Source organism: Nipponia nippon, unplaced genomic scaffold (assembly GCF_047370975.1).
Source record: "Nipponia nippon isolate SJK-2023a ecotype South Korea unplaced genomic scaffold, ASM4737097v1 scaffold_7, whole genome shotgun sequence".
Lineage (NCBI taxonomy): Eukaryota > Metazoa > Chordata > Aves > Pelecaniformes > Threskiornithidae > Nipponia > Nipponia nippon.
Window position 1 is genome coordinate 18,034,068 of NW_028262391.1, and position 19,141 is coordinate 18,053,208.

General features: G+C 34.9%; 1 protein-coding gene across 8 annotated transcripts in view; it reads left to right on the forward strand.

Moving 5' to 3' along the window:
- XRN1 (5'-3' exoribonuclease 1) overlaps positions 1 to 19,141 on the forward strand; it is a 40,970-nt gene that overhangs the window by 17,894 nt on the left and 3,935 nt on the right. For 3 of the 8 annotated variants that reach the window (XM_087740216.1, XM_087740218.1, XM_087740219.1), the window contains exons 20-43: positions 264 to 395; positions 1,107 to 1,269; positions 1,730 to 1,843; positions 2,327 to 2,425; positions 2,589 to 2,704; positions 3,313 to 3,459; positions 3,831 to 3,920; positions 4,855 to 4,990; positions 5,726 to 5,782; positions 6,472 to 6,604; positions 7,737 to 7,806; positions 8,944 to 9,169; positions 9,840 to 9,941; positions 10,652 to 10,747; positions 10,982 to 11,096; positions 11,606 to 11,670; positions 12,065 to 12,175; positions 12,556 to 12,681; positions 13,002 to 13,158; positions 13,420 to 13,598; positions 13,814 to 13,927; positions 14,007 to 14,130; positions 15,182 to 15,333; positions 15,534 to 15,829. In XM_087740216.1, the coding sequence (XP_087596342.1) occupies positions 264 to 395; positions 1,107 to 1,269; positions 1,730 to 1,843; positions 2,327 to 2,425; positions 2,589 to 2,704; positions 3,313 to 3,459; positions 3,831 to 3,920; positions 4,855 to 4,990; positions 5,726 to 5,782; positions 6,472 to 6,604; positions 7,737 to 7,806; positions 8,944 to 9,169; positions 9,840 to 9,941; positions 10,652 to 10,747; positions 10,982 to 11,096; positions 11,606 to 11,670; positions 12,065 to 12,175; positions 12,556 to 12,681; positions 13,002 to 13,158; positions 13,420 to 13,598; positions 13,814 to 13,927; positions 14,007 to 14,130; positions 15,182 to 15,333; positions 15,534 to 15,824 (3,115 nt within the window). In that variant the 3' untranslated portion in view covers positions 15,825 to 15,829. Of the gene's footprint in view, positions 1 to 263; positions 396 to 1,106; positions 1,270 to 1,729; positions 1,844 to 2,326; positions 2,426 to 2,588; positions 2,705 to 3,312; positions 3,460 to 3,830; positions 3,921 to 4,854; positions 4,991 to 5,725; positions 5,783 to 6,471; positions 6,605 to 7,736; positions 7,807 to 8,943; positions 9,170 to 9,839; positions 9,942 to 10,651; positions 10,748 to 10,981; positions 11,097 to 11,605; positions 11,671 to 12,064; positions 12,176 to 12,555; positions 12,682 to 13,001; positions 13,159 to 13,419; positions 13,599 to 13,813; positions 13,928 to 14,006; positions 14,131 to 15,181; positions 15,334 to 15,533; positions 18,757 to 19,141 lie in introns of those variants that run through there. The other 5 variants (XM_087740221.1, XM_087740215.1, XM_087740220.1 and 2 more) reach the window with 5 other exon arrangements.

Consider the following 19,141-nt stretch of genomic DNA (forward strand, 5'->3'; position numbering starts at 1 on the left):
TGAGGGAAAAATGCATGCACAGAAATCCACACAGAATAATGTAAAAAAAGAACATTTCTATACAATCTTCCTTTCAGAACACATACTGGTATTTTTTATAAAAATATGCTGTGTGACCTGTTGTGGAAGGGGTAGAGAAATGATGCTGCAAGTTTTCCATGTCTTTAACAAGTAATTTCTAACTATTTTAGTTATGCTCACAATTGGTTATATCTAGATTAATCTTCTTTGGTTAAATTCATACCTGTCATAATATTCTCAAGGTTTTATTTAGAAGAACCACATGGCACACAGAAGCTTTACATGGGAAATGCAGTGCCCCCAACTAAAGTGGCCTATGTTGGAGATAAGGAACAAAGCATGTGGTTAAAGGAAGTTCAAGGCATTTCAGAGCAGTAAGTAACTTTGAAAATTAAAGTGTGACTTGGCATTTTATAGCTTAGCTATGTTTTGTTGCTGTATTACAGACCTAAGTAGTAGAGAAGAGCTGAGGTTAATGAGTCTGCTGGAATTTAAAAAAAACAACATAAAAGAGCTTATGTTGAAATTTCAGAATATATGGAGTTAGTCACTAGTTATTTAAAGTTAGGTGCTGTTACAAAAGATTTCTCAAATGAATGAGTTTCAATATTTACTCTCCCACTCAATTTTCTGTTCTGGTCTTAGTAATCTTCAGCTGCAGGAAGTATATAGAATGGAGTCATACAGTATCAAGTTACAACTTCAGTAGCTTAGCGTTGTTAAATTTGAATACAGCTCTTGCTCTTCTAGGGTGTGGGTGCCCAGTGGAACACAACTGAGTTACAGTAGCTTGCCATTTTATTATCTGTCATTTGAGTTAACTGCCTTAATTATGCCTAACCCTTCCCACTGTAAAGGTAAAATGTGTTTAAATTAACACACCTAGCTATGTAGTGATGACTGTGTAACAATGGATATGCAATTGGTTAAGCCATTTATCCTGACTATTTTTTATAAAACAGGAAGCAAACTATTAGAATCCTTTTAAGAGTAATTTTTTTTTAATTATTTCAAGAAATTAATTCCACCCTCTTGGTTCAGTTCTGTTTATTGTAATCAATCTAGATGTTCTGTTTTGTATTCAGCTACCAGAGAAGAAAAGGAATAATTATTCATGAAACATCAATAGTTGTATATGCTCAGTTACTCACTGGTAATAGATATCAACTAAACCAAAATGGAGAAGTTTATTTGGAGAAGCAGTGGTCAAAACAAGTTCTTCCTTTTGTTTACCAAACTGTTGTCAAGGTAAATATACAAGTTCAGTGCCTTCTTGCACATAGCTCCTCACTCTACTGCGGCCAGCGGGGGAGGGGAAAAGAGTCTATGCTCCTTTAAAACAAAAGAATGAATAAAAATAAGCATCTTAAATTAATATAATTTATTGTATAAAAAAATGTAACGTGCTTAGGCAAGTATTTTGTCACAAAGTTTGGGACCTTATTGCACAATTTAGAGATCTTACTGAAAAAATGGCTTTTGTCATCTTTTTGCTGATGATATTTTGAATGCAGTAGTGGTGCTCTACGACGTAGCATAGTTGCTTGTGTAACAGCATTTGTAATATAGCATTAACTTCTTTGCCCTCAATGAATTATTCCAGACTCAGATGATGTTTTAGAATACGCATCTATTTATATGAACTTTTTTATTATTCTACTGGAACTGAATGATATCCAACATTATCAATTTTGTCTTTTACATGTAGGATATCAAAGCCTTTGACTCTCGTTTTTCAAATATCAAAACTTTGGATGACTTGTTTCCTCCTGGAAGTACAGCCTTTATGCTGGGATCTCCTTACTACGGCTGCATGGGAGAAGTTAGTTCCAATAGTTTGTTTTGTTTTTTTTTTCCCCCCTAGATTTCTTTACTTGCAAGCCTAAAATAATCTAAGATGTTGTGTGGCCATAGTGTTCATTTGCTAGCTAAAATTTTAAATCAAAGATTCCCTGATGATTTAATCAGAGGAGAGGGTTCTTCTGCTTTCCCTATCACTGTTGCTGGCATAACAGGAAAAAGGTAGCATAGCTTGAATGCAGGATTATTTTTATTAATTATTTGGAATAATTTGCAATACATAGAGTTCCCATTTTGGACTATTTTCAGTCACGAATTCCTTTGATTTAGTGCTGTTTGATTGCCTCTATGAGGAAGCAGCGTACAGGTCATGGCAAGATGATGAATCTCAAAGCATCTCTGTGCCTACTGCAGCAAAATTGTTGATAAAGTAGACTACGAGGTCTAATATCCAAAGACTGCTGTTTTTAAATAACATTTTTTATGTGTTGTGTTTCTCTCCAAGGTTCAAGATTCACGTGATGTGATCACAGAAGGTAGAATTCGTGTAGTTTTCAATATTCCATGTGAACCGCAGCTTGATCCTTTAATACAGAACCAGCATGTAAGTGCTTCTGGTTTTCTACTAAAAGCTTAAACAATGTGTCAAATATATTTTGTAATGGTAAATATCTTTAAAGGATGCTTCCATATTATTCATTTGCCTTTTGCATAGAAATCCCTATCCTTCGGGAATTGCCAATATTTTTTGTTTGTTTGTTTTAAAGAAATATTCTGTGAAATACAATCCTGCATATATTTTGGCCAGCCGTCTTGGAGTAAGTGGATATCTTGTCTCCAGATTTACAGGGAGCATCTTTATTGGAAGAGGATCAAAGAAAAAGTAAGTTCTCTGTCAATGTTGACTGTAGAGAAGCTTCTAAATTCTAATACAACTCTACAGAATTTCTGCTGTGTTTAAGTGCTGTTTTTATCAGGTGTGTAACTGTTTTGTGATGTGAAGCTTTCTTTAAAGTATATTTACTGTAAACTAAATTCATATGCAGTATTTTTCTCTGCTATCATAAACTTCTTTTTAATTTTTGTTTACTGGAGAGTTGTTCTGTTGGCTTTAGTATTGTAGAAAGACATAAATTGGCTTTCCTTCTTGTGATGTGTACATTTGTTCCCCACTGATTGTTCAGGGACATCCTTCTACATCTTGGTAAATGCCAGGTAGATTGTGGTTGATTAGATCTCAATTAAGGAAGCAGGGTAAAATATTCCCTACCCTCCTTTGCAATAAGGTATGGGCATGTATGTGGACAGGTACCGTAGCACAGCTTATGTCCTGTAACATTTACAGCTGTCACGATGCTAACAAGTAAACAATACAATGAATTTGATTTTTCTGTGGTTTAAGGCTGAGGATGTATGTTTATGTGTTTTTTAACGTAGGTACATGCACACATATATATTATTGCAAGTTAGTAAACTTTTTCTTATTTCCAGTCCTCATGGAGATCACAAAGCAAATGTGGGGCTAAACCTGAAGTTCAATAAGAAAAATGAGGAAGTTCCTGGCTATACTAAGAAAGTTGGAAATGAATGGATGTATTCTTCTGCAGTAGAACAACTACTTGCTGAGTATTTAGAAAGGTAAATGTTGGATATGAACTTCATCCAAATTATCCACCTTTATATCAGTCTTTGGATTTTGTCCTTCAGACACAGATCTTCTAAGAACTGATGAGTTTGCTTTTGGAGATTGCTTGATGGAATTTCTTTTATTCCAGTATTCTCCAACAGTCTCTCCTTCCAAGGAGAAGCATGTTTTGGGACAGAGTAATTTTGCCAGCAACTTACCCTTGACAAATGAACAGTATGACACTAAATTAAGTAAAAAAAAAAAAAAAAAAAAATCCATCTGAGCTCCAGAAATTTTGAAGCCCATCAGAGTTTGTTTTGATGAGGCTTTTTTGTGGTCTATGCTGATGTGAAACTAAATTTGTCTCCCATTTATTTTTTAGGGTCCCTGAACTATTTAATTATATAGCCAAGAATAGCCAGGAAGATATCTTCTATGAAGATGACATTTGGCCCGGAGAGGATGAGAATGGGTAAGCCATCTATCTCTTTTTTCTCCCCCCCCCCTAGAATAAGTAGAATAAAGGCTGACAACAGTGTGAAATTGGTGGTGATCATATAGTGGCTGCTATGTAACTGAAACCTTGCTGTTCCTTAAGCATCATGATTGTTCAGTGATGACTGAAAAAATTATCAGAATGTTGTACATTCCAGTTCTGGAGTCCAAGTCTCTGTCCAAGTCCAATAATTGAGAAATCTAATTTTCGATGGTTACTTCATATTCTTGCTTTTAAACTAACCTTCAGTAAGCATAGTTATGAATAGTCACAAAGTCACCAAAAGATAATTTTTGGAAAATAAGCAATAATTATTTTAATTGTTTAAGATAATTTTGAATTTGAAAAATAACCTACAGAATTTAAAGTACTTTGCACATTTTTAGTATACATTCAGTCAGTTTCATGGGAGACAAGGAGCAGCCTTGGTTCCAGATACACTATAGTAACATTAAAAAAACTTTTATTATTAGGTAGTAAGCCCTAGGTAGTTCATGGGCTTGAGTTGGTAAGTCTGCGTGATGCTGCACTCCGCAGGATTCTTACCAGGCAGATATACCGTTGTGGGACTTTTCTATTATAAGAATCTCAGGTTTGTGCTCCATTTTACCAGAGAGGCATGCCCTGAAGTTGTTTCTTACTGTGTTGTGAGAAACAGCTGGTCACAGAACCTTTACTCACAGCTGGACATGGTTAGTTGGTTGGATGCAAATGTAATTTACTGAATACTTTTAAATAATTTTTTTTTTTTTTGCTGTAAACTCATGCAGAACTCTTAAATACTGTTACTTTATGAATGTATACAAGCATTGCGGCTATGTCTTAATACTTGACTGATTAAATCACGGAACATGGTAAAATGCTTAGTTGATGCAGTTAAAAGTTTTAATTCATGTTCTTTTTTATTTAGAGCTGAGAAAGTTCAAGAAATTGTTGCCTGGTTAAAGGCACATCCTGTGTCTGCTTTGTCTCGCTCATCTTGTGACTTGCAAATTTTGGATGCAGCCATTGTTGAGAAAATTGAAGAAGAAATAGAGAAATGCAAGGTATGCAGCTTGATATCATTGTGAGCAGGGGTGAACCAAAAAGCAGCTGCTCATTATTTTCTAAGTTCTTGAATTAGAATAAGACGATTGACGATTACTTGTCATTCCAAAGAAAAAGAATACAGAATGTAATGTAAGATCTGAATTTGTAGTGTGAATTGTCCCAGTAATTCAGAAGAGCTCATTATTAATCTTTTTAATTGACTCTTTTTGAGGCGATTCAGCAGCATTAGGCCATACTCTGAACTCTGCCTTTTGGTGATTTCAGAAAGGAACAGGTGTCAGTATATATTCTGAACTACTGAAGTGCTGTTTCTAAGTGCAATCCCAGCTGTTCTTCCCTTGCAGTTTCTCTTTTTGATCTGAGGAAAATTGGAAAGTTGTTTCCTGAAGGCCATAGATCAAGAAAGGGGCCAAGGAAATTACTAAAGCAAAACCTAAAGGCAAAGCCACATGAAATAATGGGCTGATTTCCTTGAAATTACTTGCAAGGACATGATAATAAAATTGGTGTGAATTCTGGAATTAGCCAAACAATGCAAGAGCTTTGGTAAGAAATCAGTCGTGTTTTTAAAAACTGGACTTAGTCATCCTAAAGACTTCGTGAAAGCTGTATACCTTTATCTAAAAGAAACAAAAGAATTCTACATTATCTTTTCAGGTGTTTTGTTGTACCTGAAATCCAGTGTTGGTTCCTACACTAGTTTGTAATGACTTTCTGTTCCTTTCCTTTAGCAGAGAAAGAGCAACAAGAAGGTGCGAGTAACTGTGAAACCCCATTTGCTGTACAGAGTAAGTGGTGTGAAAATGTTTTTTTTAGAAGTTACGTTGTCCAGATCATATTTATTTTACCTAAGCCTACCAACTTTCATAGAGTAGAATTTTAGGATGGTATTGATGGAAGAAAAAGTTTTATGATGCCTTCTGGAAAATCAATTTGAGAATGGTAGTCTGTCTCTAAACGGAGAAAATTTCTACTAACTACAAACTCTGTCATGTATTTTACTGACTTTCAGTTCTTTTCTGCCTTCTGTCCTTTATGATTCTGCCATTCTTATTGGCTGTATAATGAAGGCAAAATAAAATGTACTTTCCTTTTGTCTTTTCTTCCCTGTTTTGCTTTTTGTTCAGTTCTTGACGTATGACCAACTGCTCATCTTGCCTGGTATTTCACAGATACCTGTGTTACTGATGCAGGCAGGTTACACATGATGGTTTTATTTTGTCTAAATTGATCCCTTTGATCTGTCTTGGGTCATGTACAGCACTGCCGTTTCTTGGGAAGAAGCAGAGAGTGAGAGTTGCAAGAAAAAAAAATACAGCTTTGTGTCTGGGGAGGGAAGATTCTATGTCCTTAAACAATTCTTTTTTTTCCGAAAGTTTTTGTTTTCTAGAGTGTTTCAGATATTGTTATAAATGCATTTTGATTGTAATCCCTGTTTTTTTTGCAAACATTAACACAGTCTTTTGGTTATTGTCAGCCATTAGAACAACAGAATGGGGTTGTTCCAGATCGAGATGCAGAGTATAGACTGTTTGACCGTGTTGTCAATGTGAGAGAGAACTTTTCCGTTCCAGTTGGTCTTCGAGGTACCATTATAGGAATTAAAGGAGGTAATATTTCCTTCATAATTGTATCATTATAGTTATATAACAGCTCAGCTAGTGATGTGAAAGCAGGCTTCAGAAGAGTGTTTTGTGTAATGGTTGTGAATGCACATAAATTTCTCACCTATGAAGCATATGCAACTTGGACCTGCCAGTGACATATTTACTGTTTTGAATTAAACCTACAGGTATTCTATTTTAATTTCATGTGTTACACCGCTGTACGTTGAATAAGAGATTACTTACCCTTTGTTCCTTCTTAATATGAAGAAGGCAGAGAGATCATTGAGAGAGAACACAGGCTGCAAAAAAGGAACAAAATGAAGTTATGGGAAGATATGGGCAAAGTTAGGAGAAGTAGAGATAAAAATGGAAGCATTAGCCTTAATACCTACATTGAATATAAAATTTTATCAAATATGATTTGTCTCAAATTGTTTTATTTGGAATTTGGTTTTTACTCTGTGATACTCCATTTCTGTTAAATGGCATGGATTTATACCTTCTTTGACAAGAAGATTATCCATAAATCTATTTCAGGTAAAGAAAAGGATTTACCAGATCACATTGGGTGTAGCAGTTTGAGATCTAGTAATAGAAATTGTTTTGTTACCAGGCATTTAAGTAGTTTCTTTCTCATTCGGTTTGCATCCAGCAGAATCTTGAATAGACTAGACTTGAGTGCAGCTTTTTTAAAGGGTATTCTTTTCTCCATAATTATATACTAGTATAATTTTAAAGGAGTATTAGTCTATGATTATGCAAGAAGGTCATGTTACAGCTGTCGGTTTCCGACTGCCTAAATGTAAAGATGGTTTGCATCTCCTCTGGCAGTTTCTGACAACTGTGACATACTGCTATAAATTGCAGTTCTATTGATGCAGGTGGATAAGTTGTTATGCATGGTACATTTCTGTAAAAGTACATCTAAAAGGGCAGCCATATATGACTTTGAGAAGAATTTCTGAATTGCTGTTAATGAAACTACTCATTTAAGGCATAAGGAATTTTCGTTGCTAAATAGTTAGTTTTTGGTCTTTTCGTTATTTATTGCATAACTAATATAGATATTTACATAATTTAGAATAAAACAGCTACTGTTACATATATAGGATGACATTTACTTCATTTTCTATAGCCAGCAGAGAAACAGATGTGCTCTTTGAAGTTTTGTTTGATGAAGAATTCCTTGGAGGCCTAACTATAAGGTTTGTGCAGGGGGTTTCATAGTCATTTCATGCTATTGGTATTGATGATATGAAATTGTTGTCTTTGGTTTGGTTGAGTATTTTTAATGCCTCTTTTTAAAAGTTTGTTTCTCAACAGTGTTGGTCAATTTTTTGAGTAGGGATAATTTTTATGAAGCATATTATATTTTGGAAATGCTCTTTAGGCTTTTTTTGCGTATTTAGACACTGCTGATTTGTAGAAAGCAAATATGAACCAGCAGAATAAAGCACTAGATCCAAATGTCTTTCTAAGACAAATATGGAGAAAACAGGTTATTATCAGTATGTCTTTAACATATAGATTAAAAATAGTCAGTAATCCTCTGTTCCTCTGAAGGAGCAACTCTGAACTATCAGTAATTGATACTTAGGCACTAAATTCTAACCACCATTAAAAACCTAAACTGTTCTTCAGGAGGTGGAGGCATGGTTAATGCTTTTGTTTTAAAAAGTGTGGTAACTTCTCTGTATTTAAGTAAGCAGGTAGACTTCTGAGTGCACTAATTTACCCAGCAGGCTTCATTTTACTATTGTTCTTAGATAAATTAAGTTTTTTATGATGGAAATTAGAGGAGAATCTTACCTATTCCCTGCGCTCAGCAAGCATAACACAATCCTATCCCTTGCAAGAGCATGTCCTGTAACACAGGTAATCTTCAGAATCATAAAGGAAGATATAAAAGTGACTAAATGCTGCTTAACTTCAATTAATAATTCTGCTACTGGCTTCAGTTTTCATCTCAGAAAAAGAAAAGAATATTGTTTCCTGGTTCATAATTTTTTACAGAAATGTTTACTACAGAGCTGTGCTATAACAATTCACTCATCTTTAAGATTTCTTTGAGCTCAGCACTGAAAGGTACCATATAAACTCAGAGTAGTAGTAATTACTGTTGTTTTCTGGTTTTGACAGCCAGAGGCCAAAGGCGAGCACAATGGGATTAACATTGTGTGTAACGGTACTAGATTTCAATATTGGATACATTTTTCAGCCTCTGCTGTTCAAACTTGAATCATCATCTTTTGGCATAGAGGCAACGGTGTTGTTAAATCAGATATATTGAAATGTCAACAATTAAACTACATGAAACAACTATGTAATTTGCTTTTCTTAAGGTGCTCACCTGCCAGAGGTTATCGTCTGCCATCCAGTGCCTTAATTAACCTGTCTCATGGCAGTCGGTCAGAAATGGGAAATCAAAAACTGACGGCCATAGTTAAACCTCAACCAGCTGTGAATAACTACAATTCATATGCATCTGATCTGTCATCTGTATGCTCGCAAAAAGTGCATCTGGGAGGCCTCAACCATTCTCCTCGCTCTCTTTTTGTTCCTACTCAAGTAAGACTTTTCTTTCATTTGTACACAGATGTTTTTCCATAGAAGATGAATTATGACCATGGTTGTTATCTTCATTGGTAAAAACAAAATTTAATTTTTATGTCAGTATATTAGAAGTACGATAATCCTTATCTTGGAGAAATGAGTTAATCCAATAATGAAAGGGACCAAAAGTTCCTTATTGACAGTTGTTTTGCTTTGAGTAGCTCCAGTTGCATTTCCAAGAGACAAATATTTCGTTTGGAGCAGTGACACTGCATTTGGTGTCAACAAATAGTTTGTATGGACAGAGATGCAATTATTTCCTTAAAGCTCTGTTCTAAGTAATGCTTTCTGTAGGCCAAGCTTGTCCATGCTCAGAAAGAGAAAACGTAATTTCCTTGTCAGTTTTGCTTCTTGGTTATTATTTACTTTGTTTGAAAATACAGTAAAGGAGGAAAATTTACAGCTGAATTGGGGTTCTCATTGGTTTAATTAAACTTCATTTTTTAATAAGTGACTTCTTTAAAGAAAATTAGCTTAATGGGTAATTTCATGTTGCTTGTAGGTATGTTTGAGAAGACTTGTCTCATGTTTTCTAAGTCTATACGTGTAAAACTACTTTCCAAAAGAAAATTTAAGGCAGTGAAACACTTCTGATTTTTTTTTTTTTTTTCTCTTAATGATTTAGCAACTGAATGGAAGACAGCATTATAATCTCAGGGCTGAAAATCAGGGCAACTCTAACTCACCCCAGAAAGGATCATTTCTGAGCGGCAATCAGAAAAATAAAGTGAGTGTGCTGATTCATGTAGTATTGGACCCAAATGTCTCAATATTTATTTTGGCCTCCTATTTAGAGTAGGTGACCTTTTCTCATGATTAACAGATAGCTTTGTTTTAGTACATCAGATGTTTTACTCCAGATACAGACTGGAGCAGAACTTGTCCCAGTTCTTGAGTGAATATCCTGTGTTATCCTTGTTTAGATTTTAGATTTTCAAATGTATTGTTTTTTACGTAGCTGGGCTTCGGTTCTGTGGTACCATACCTGTAATGTTATGAAGCAATTGAGCCTGATTGATAAGGCCTTACAAAATAAGGCATTAATAATAAAATTTAAGAATACTACCAGTATGAGAGCATGCTTCTGAAACCATTTTGAATTATCATCTGAGTTTTACTATACTCAGTGAGCTTTCCTATGTTAATAACTTCTGTTAATAACAAAACAAAAATAATCTCAAAACAAACTAAACTCATTTCAGTTTAATAGTGATTCTTAGGAAAAGTTGTTGCATAAATACAACCCACCACAGTAGCCTATTTCATAAATTAAATACCTGCAAGTTCTACTTGTGACAGTATGAAAATTTCTGTCATCTGAGCACTGTTAAACTTGGACCGTAGGATTTTCAGAATGTCTTTGTATATGATTAGCTGTTCAAAAGTTGAGTTTATAGTTGCTGAGTTTGTTGGGGGTGCTGTTTCTTATTTTGTCAGGCACAGAGTAAGCAAGATGATGAATTCTGCAGCATATGGCAATCATTGCAGAGTTCTGGGAAGTCTCACCAGATTCAGCAAACCATGCATGAGAAGGTTAGTATATGAACTTTAAACAGATCCCTGGGTTCAAAATATGAAGGTGCTAAATTTTATACATCAATTTATTACATCAGAAAACTTTCTAGTTAACGTTACAAATAAATCCTTTGGGTGAAAGTACTGTTACACAGGGTATGCATAGCTCTGGAAAGAGGTAATCATTCGGGACTACTATGTAAATGATAGATACATAGTTTTCTGTTTAAAGTTTGATGCTTGAAATCCTAGGGTGCAGTTCTACCTCAGGAAATCAAGCTGGGAACCGGCAATCAGTTCTATAAGCCAGGATTCAATGACAGCAGCTTTAAAGGTCAGCAAAGAAAACAGGAGCCATACAAAAAATGTAAGTACTATAATTAGAAACTTTGTTCAGAACTACTTGCTTTATCTGATCTTCATTGAAATGCCTATTGAGTTTTTTGTAGTTATCAACAGAAAATAGTTTATTATAGTTATTTAAACACTACATTGCACTTTAATGTCCATGGTGTGCATATTAGGTTATTCCACACTTAATCCTGAACCTTTTAATTAAGCTGTTCTGCATTATGTTGACTTTCCACCCAACTGATATAAAACCAAAACAAAACCAACCCACAACCTGGCTTTGAAAATTCGCTTGTGATCATATTTGTAGAATATAAAATTAGATGTATTATTGCATATACTTCATTTTATTTTATCCTACAAGAAAAGTATACACCAAATGACCTATAAAATATGAATTAAACATTTGATGCAACCATTCAAATTAATGCAACTCTGTGTACTTGTATGGATTTATATTTTTTTTTAGTCTTGATTATTATTATGGTTTTTAAGAGCATTTCAAAAGAATGCATTCTTTTGTAGTTAAAGAAGATTCCAAAGTTACAAGAGGTGAAAGTCAACCACATAATAAAATATCAAACAAACAGGTAATTTCTTGTACTGAATAAATATATTCTTTTCATTTTACTCTGATCTGATCCATCATTTTACAGATTTCTCTTTAACTGGCATCTTAGTTGATTCTTTTACTAGGTAGATTTTATTTTGGAGGTTTTTTTTTTCTCTAGAGATTTTATAGACAGAACATGAGAGAAAGTGCGTAAGATGTATAGTGATGATACCAAATGATTTTCCTGTACCCCTCAGACTCTAAAAGCTAGGCTGTAATGGGAAAACACAAATGCTAGGTTTTCAGTAAGCTGAAATCCTCTACGAATATTAGCTTGTGAAAGCTATTTGCAGATGCATTTCTAATATGATTGTGTTATAATGAGTAATGCAGTATTAGTATTCAATAATAAATGCTGCAGTTTATTTCAGAATTTTGCAGGTGTGAATAAGTACAATGTCAAACTTCTGAAGAGGAATGAAAGTCCCAACATGCCTGTAATTCAGAAGGCTGCAGTTGATGGTCCCTGCACAGGTGGAAAGGTAGGATCTAGATAGTTGATCTTCTTGTGCTCTTTGCATTACTTCAGTTTCCGGTCAATTTTGTTCCAATTATTCCCGGTCACTTGTGTGCACATTCATGTTTATAACAGATACAAGACAAACCTGTTTATACAGGTTGATCATTCTTTAAATCAATTCTCTATTGGTCAATACTTGCATCTTTTTAGTATGCAAAACTTGATTTAGTCTCTGGATATCTGTTCGCACTCTGAGCAGACATGACTGTGATCTGCCCAAGCTAAGAGAAAAAAAAATCCTGAATGCGCATAAAATTAATCTCAAACTAATATACCCTTCCTCTTGCATCTGCTTGTAATATACTAAGTTGATATACCTTATTTTTTTCAATTTGTTTTAAGAAGGACAATGAACTTGAAAGCCTTCTAGCTTCTTTGAAAATTTCCAAAGAAAATGAAGTGCAGACTTATTCCAAGGAAGCAAGAGCTACAAATGAAGAACATCTGTCACCACAATCATTTGCTATGGTCTGTATAGTGCAGGAATCATTACATTGCAATTTAGCATCTGCTATCTTAGCATCAATGCTTCTATTTAAAGAAACTCCATGAAACCTCATACTGCCTTTTTAAACATATTGATGAGCTTTTAATTAGCTATTCTCAAAGAAAAGTAACAAACACATTTGTTCATGCTAAGATGCTGTTATCTGTGCTTTGATAAAATGTAACTGATAGGAAAAAAAAAATTCAGATTTTGTTACCAATTATGATATAAAGAGTTAAGTAAGAAGGTAGTGTTATCTGAATGCCATCATGTCTCTGAATGGTTTATTTTATTTTTAAAGAAAGGAACACAGATGCTCAAAGAGATTTTGAAGATAGATGGCTCTGACCTGGAAACAAGGAATGAAGTGAAATCCCAAGTTAATGATGTTCCTGCTCCTCCTAGTAGACAGGATTGCCATGGAGCTGCCTTGCAGTATAGGCAAACAAAAAAAATGGGTATGTTTAGACATCAGCTCATAGTTCAGAGCTTCACCTTGTAGTGGCATTTTAGAACATAGCTAACAGTATAGTACTGATTTTCAAAATATAGTAATAAAATGTGCATCCAGTCTCCTGGGTTTTGTTAATCAGATATGAAAATACTAGAAAAAAATCAAATATGCTTCCCCCCCCCCCCCCCGCTAAAAACAAAGTTGCTATCCTTTCAGTGCAGGCAATGTTCGTGATACGGCTTTTTTTTTTTTTTTTCTTTGTCAGCTGCTTATATGAACAAGCCTCATAGCACTGGAGGCCCTCAGAACACACCAGCACTGGAAACTGGAGGTCACCCTTTTGCTTGTCCACAGCCTGCACTGTCTACTGTTTCTGAACTTTCTCATATTTGTTCTCTACTTGGAATGTCGCAACCAGATTTCTCTTTCCTAAAAACACCACAGGTAAAAAACTTCTTCTGCAAAAGTTAAAGTTCTCAACTTTGTTTCAACTGTCCTATACTAAACGTTTGGACTGAGCACTGAAATCCATCTAAAAAAAACCTTTAGCTTCTTTTGTTGCCTTTTTTCAAAACAAACAAACAAATCCTCTGTTTCTGTCTCAGGGTTTGTTTGTCAGCCGTACAAATTCCCTCAAAAATCTTATCTCATTTTTCTAGACCATGACAGTTTGTCACATAAAATTATCAAATGGTTTGTTGGTTCATGGACCGCAGTGTCATTCTGAAGCTGAAGCAAAGGAGAAAGCTGCGCTTTTCGCTTTACAGCGTTTGGTGAGGATGCAAAGAATCTTTTAAAATCTTTGTCTCCATTGCATTGCATCTGTTTGTAATCCTCAGTTTCCTTCTTCAGAGTTCTATAGGAGTAAACTTCCCTTTGCCTCCACCTCCGCCTCCACCAGTGTTTCCAAATTATCAACCACTGGGAGTTCCTGTACCACCTGGATCTATTCCTCCAGTATTTGCACAACCCCCTGGTAAGTATTTGACTAGTACACATTTCAAATATTGTCATGATATCCTGTAATTGTAATAGTTCTTTATATGAAAATGAATGCCTTCCAGAAAGCCCCATTTTTGGTCTCCGTGTATGTAGTTGTATGTCTGAACTGCTTTGAAAACAGTTCATGAACCTCTTCTCATCAATATGCAAATTAATTCAATACAAAGAATCACAATCTCAGAATCACAATCTCAGAATCACAATGTCCCAATTATTTCTTTTCCTCAAGAATGTATTTGTCCATTCAGTCTTAATTGTTTTGGAGGTTTTTTTTTTTCCTTCAAAACAACAGTAATCAGTTCAAAGCTGATAGTCCCAGTCCAGAATTGGTAAGAAATCTCTTCCATGATTTTCTACATGGATTTCCCTCCCTTCCCCACCCCACCCCCCATATAGTTAATGGTTATCCATGCATTAGTGTTTTTATTTGTTTATAACCAACTTTCACTGAAGCGCTGCATCGCAGTCCTGTTGTACGCTGCCAAACATTAGCGTGGTAAGTAACGCCCCCAAAAAATGCTAAAAATCCTGGTGTTGTTTCTGGTTCCTGTCTATTTTGTATTCTACTAAAGCTCATGTTCACAGGTAATTATTAATGAGTCAGCACCATTAGAGCATCCTAGTAACCCATACAGCAGCTGCTACAGCTGTTTTCCCCAGGGTTTCTGTATTGTTGACTCATTTCAAAAGGATGGCCTAAACTTGCAACCTTCTACTAATACAGTTCACTTAGCTAAGGGAGCGAAGATCCTAAGTTATACGCACTCTGAAATGCAGATGCTGTGACTTAGTGCTCTTAACTGTGCTGTCATCTAGGTACAGTTCTGTTAAGCAGAATGGTTTGTTTGGGATTTTTTTAATAATAAATAAAGAATTATCTATTTTCAAGTAAATATGAAGAATATGAGGCTTTACTGGAAAGAGAAACAACATGCAGACAAATGTAGTTGGCGTAGTTTTGGGGTCTTGGGGAGTTGGTGTCCTCTTTTTGAGGAAAGAGAGCTAAAAGTTACTTATTTTCACAGCTAATATAATGCCTCCATCATCTCACATGTTTGGTCCAGTGTCCTGGGGAACTCCAGTGCCTAAACATTATTATCCTGGCTCCTACCCAGGAAATGTGTCTCTTGCAGGAACTATACCAGTTGGTTCTCACAACCAGTTTATACCTCTGCAGGTAAGATTGGCAGGTTTGTCTTAATATTCTATTTTTGTAAAAAATGTGTCTACATGATGAATGCAACAACACCCCCACTGTGAAGCACTATTTAATATTAGAAAATTATTGTAAAAAATTGTATGCATGTTTTCTAAAAGTGGAATATTTGCAGTTTTTTGAGAATGCATTCTGTTAAATAATATTTATTTAATTTAAAGGTAACTAAAAAAAGGGCTGCTAGCAAGAAAAACTTTGAGTTCAAGGAGTTTCAGAGTTCCCCTCAAGCTGCACCACTAAAGAATGAACAGCCAGTGTCTTCTGACCACATTCAGCAAGATAGTTCTTCAACTCCTTTAAAATCTCCTCAAGCTGCTCAATCCACTGTTTCATTTCAAGACAATGTGGCTACTCCAAGCGTTCCTCATAACAAATCAACACCAAACACTTCCAGCAAGCGAAAGCCAAGAAAGCTGGCTGTCAATTTTGGCGCACCAAAATCTTCAGAATAAATATGGTAGCTAGGTGTATTTTATCTTTAACTCTTCCCCCACTGTTATGTTCTATCATTTAAAAAAATCAGAAAGCTCTATTAAAAAGACCAGCCACTTTAAGTATAATATAGAATGAAATACATTTTATTTGCTATGATTTTCAGGTTGTTATGAAAACCATAAAAATTATGTTAAAACTTAATTATTTTGACTTAAATTAGCAAAAGCCAGGAAATGCTGAGTTAAGGTTACCATGCTATCCTTTGTGCCTAGGTTTCTAAACAGTGGCTTACAGACTATACCGGGTAAGCAGCAATAACAGTGGCAACCTTAATTCAGAATTGCCGTGCTTTTTGGGAGGCATATGGAGCAGTAATAAGTTGGGCATCAAACAGTGCTTAGTATGACATTTTGTATTCTAGCTTATTTTTAAATAGTGTAATAAGACAGAAAGGAAAAATTATTTAAATGCAGCTTTTATATCAGCTCCCCAGGTCCCTCTGAGTTGAATCAGTGTCACTAAAACCTAACTACAGTGGAACTGCCAAATTCGCTTTGACTATGAACTGCTAGGTTTTATACCAGAGGACAACAACTTTACAACTTTCAGAATGTAGGTATTATTGTATCTCTAGTATTAGAGTGGCAAAAAGTGGTTGCTGATTCAGAATCTGTTCCAGGAGATTAATTTATAGGATGTATTGAATAAAAAAATAAAAATTGTCAAGTAGAGACCTCTTTGGTAAAGTACATTTAATTTTTTTAATCTAGCAGCATTACCAATTTCGTTGTTTTCTGATGATAGAATAACGTAGATATCTACTACAGATCTGCATAGCCTTCTAAAATGCTAGTGATATCCTGATTTTTTTCTAAATTATAAAAATGGCCAGAGTTTAAAGATGTCCATTTGTGCAGTATGGCTGTCAAAGTTATGTTTACTTAGAGTCCCTTTCTCCCTCTAATAGTCTGTGCCCTGAAACCTTCTCTGTGGTAGGTTATTTTCTGTTGCTAGTGACTTTTAATATTTATTTTTTAGTTTTATGATAGAAGTTCTGTGTAGCAAAATTAAATTATCAGAAACTGTTACTATTGGTTCCATAAGAATATTCAGACAGAAAGCTGACTTGTATTTTTGGAGGGAGCTATGTTGTAAAAGAAGTAACTCCATCATTCTTAGTTCATATAGGGAAAAAAAGAAGGCTCAAAGGTCCCTGTACTATTTTTAACCCACATGTACCGTTCTTATTGACATTAATAAGAAATCTTCAGTCTAAGAGAAAATTTGAAGCCTCAGTTGGTGCTGTTTACTGACATTGATTGAATTTCATTTTTCTTCTTTATTCTAATCTGTTCCAGAAAAAGTATTTTTCCTCTAAGGCCCAGGAAGCTTAGAAATAAAGCATACTTTAGTGATTCATTTTGTTGCCTCCAAACAGGTTTCGTGTTGGATCCGCAAGTCTGTAGACTTTCTTTCAGTTCACCCACCTTGTTCTTTGCCTCTGTTTCTTGGTGTAGTACCAAGTTTCACATTGTCACCATGTTATAGGATTTTTTATATTGATTTCTCCGAAACAGTTGTTGCCTCAGCAGTATTTGTAGAATAGCAGCAACCCGTATAAAAAGGATCACAGAGGTAAAAACAAGGTTCAGAAATTTTATTTCATTTTACTTAGTATCACAAACTTTGTAGAATAGTCTATATACAGTCTTAAAATACATTGATTTTGTTGTGCTCTTTATAGCCATCTAGTCTCAAGAGGGTTTGAAGCCATATTCCGTGAAGGGAAAGTTGTACATTTTGGTGATTTATTGTCATGAGCAACACGAGACTGACACGATGCCGACATGCCAGCATTTTAGAAGTGTTTACGTGAAATTCAGTTAGGAGGCACAGATGTTAGCCCCCCCATATCCTATATGAATTATCTGATCATCAGAGAAAAGATCTGTTTAGAAATTCCTGTGATGGAGATGAGACTGTGTTAGAGTCTTGCATCACAGAATTTTGACATATCTGGATAGCCAATTTATGTAGATTTTTTAGAAGCAAAGTTATGAAGGACACTATACTCTTAACACTGGTAAACACAGCAGGTTTTATTATTAATTACTTACTTCAGACTAAGACTTCCTCTCCCTCTTCAAGTAGAATTGCTATATTTAGTATATATAGCTGGTTAAACACCTGATCCTGTAGCTGCTGCATATTGTATTAGTCCCTGGGTTTTAGTTTATATATTCTATGATACTGACTGCCTGGTGCCCAGTTAATTACAGTTTTACATGTCCTAGTAGATGTAACATCTGCATTGACCTATGCCATGTCCCCTATAATTTCAGTTTTATATTTTAACAAGGTGATTATGTTTAATTCATACAGATATAAATTTAAGCATTTGTTTTTCTCATAGATATAAAGTATTTTGTAAGCACTGGAGTTTTTCATTAGATCTTATACAGAGCAGTATTTTACTAAAAATTCAAAAGGGAAGACTTTTATGTGCGCATTTTTGTAGTTTCTGATTTTTTTAAAATAACTTTTCATTGTTTATCTGCCAAGTGAAATGTTTTAAATTTGCATATGAATGGATACAGAATGTATTTTTTGTGCTGTTTAGTGTTAAGTGTGCATTTGCAGATTTTTAGCATGTAGTTGCACAAAGGACTGTGCAAAGATATTTTAAAATATGAATATATGATACACTGAAGGAAAAACATTCATAAAAGTTAAATGCTATATAAAACTTTAATGCAATAGAATAATTTTATAAATTGTGTCTGTGTCTGCTTGGATTAAATATTGAAACAAGAAACATTACTTACTTTCACTGTTTTATTTCCAAATACTACATGGGAACTTCCAAACCAGAATTTTAAGATATAAATTAAATCTCATGAAGCCCAATTTCTGTGATTCTCAGAAGCAGCAACTGCCCACCTCTGAGGTGTTTCTTGGTGGCTTTCAACTACTACTCAGTTAAAGATATGAAGTTTGTTAAAAAGGCTGTTGGTCACTTTGCAATTAAAAGCATTTAACTAGATACTGATCTTCCAAAATTTCTTTGGCCTCTGTCACCCATTAGATTAAAAAAAAAAGGCTTTAGAAAAGGCAGTAAGGTTACTTTCTGGCAAGTTCAGCCCTAGTGGTTCTTAACAAGGTGCAAAAGCAGCTGATGGCTGAAAAGCAGGAGAAGCCATGGGTACCTGGAAGTGTTTGACACCCTCATGTGAAGCCTTTTTCTGCACCTGGAGCAAAACATTGTGCTGAGATTTTTGCTAGAGTAAGAACAGTCACCTCATTTGTAACAAGGCTTCTGAATGAAACATAATGG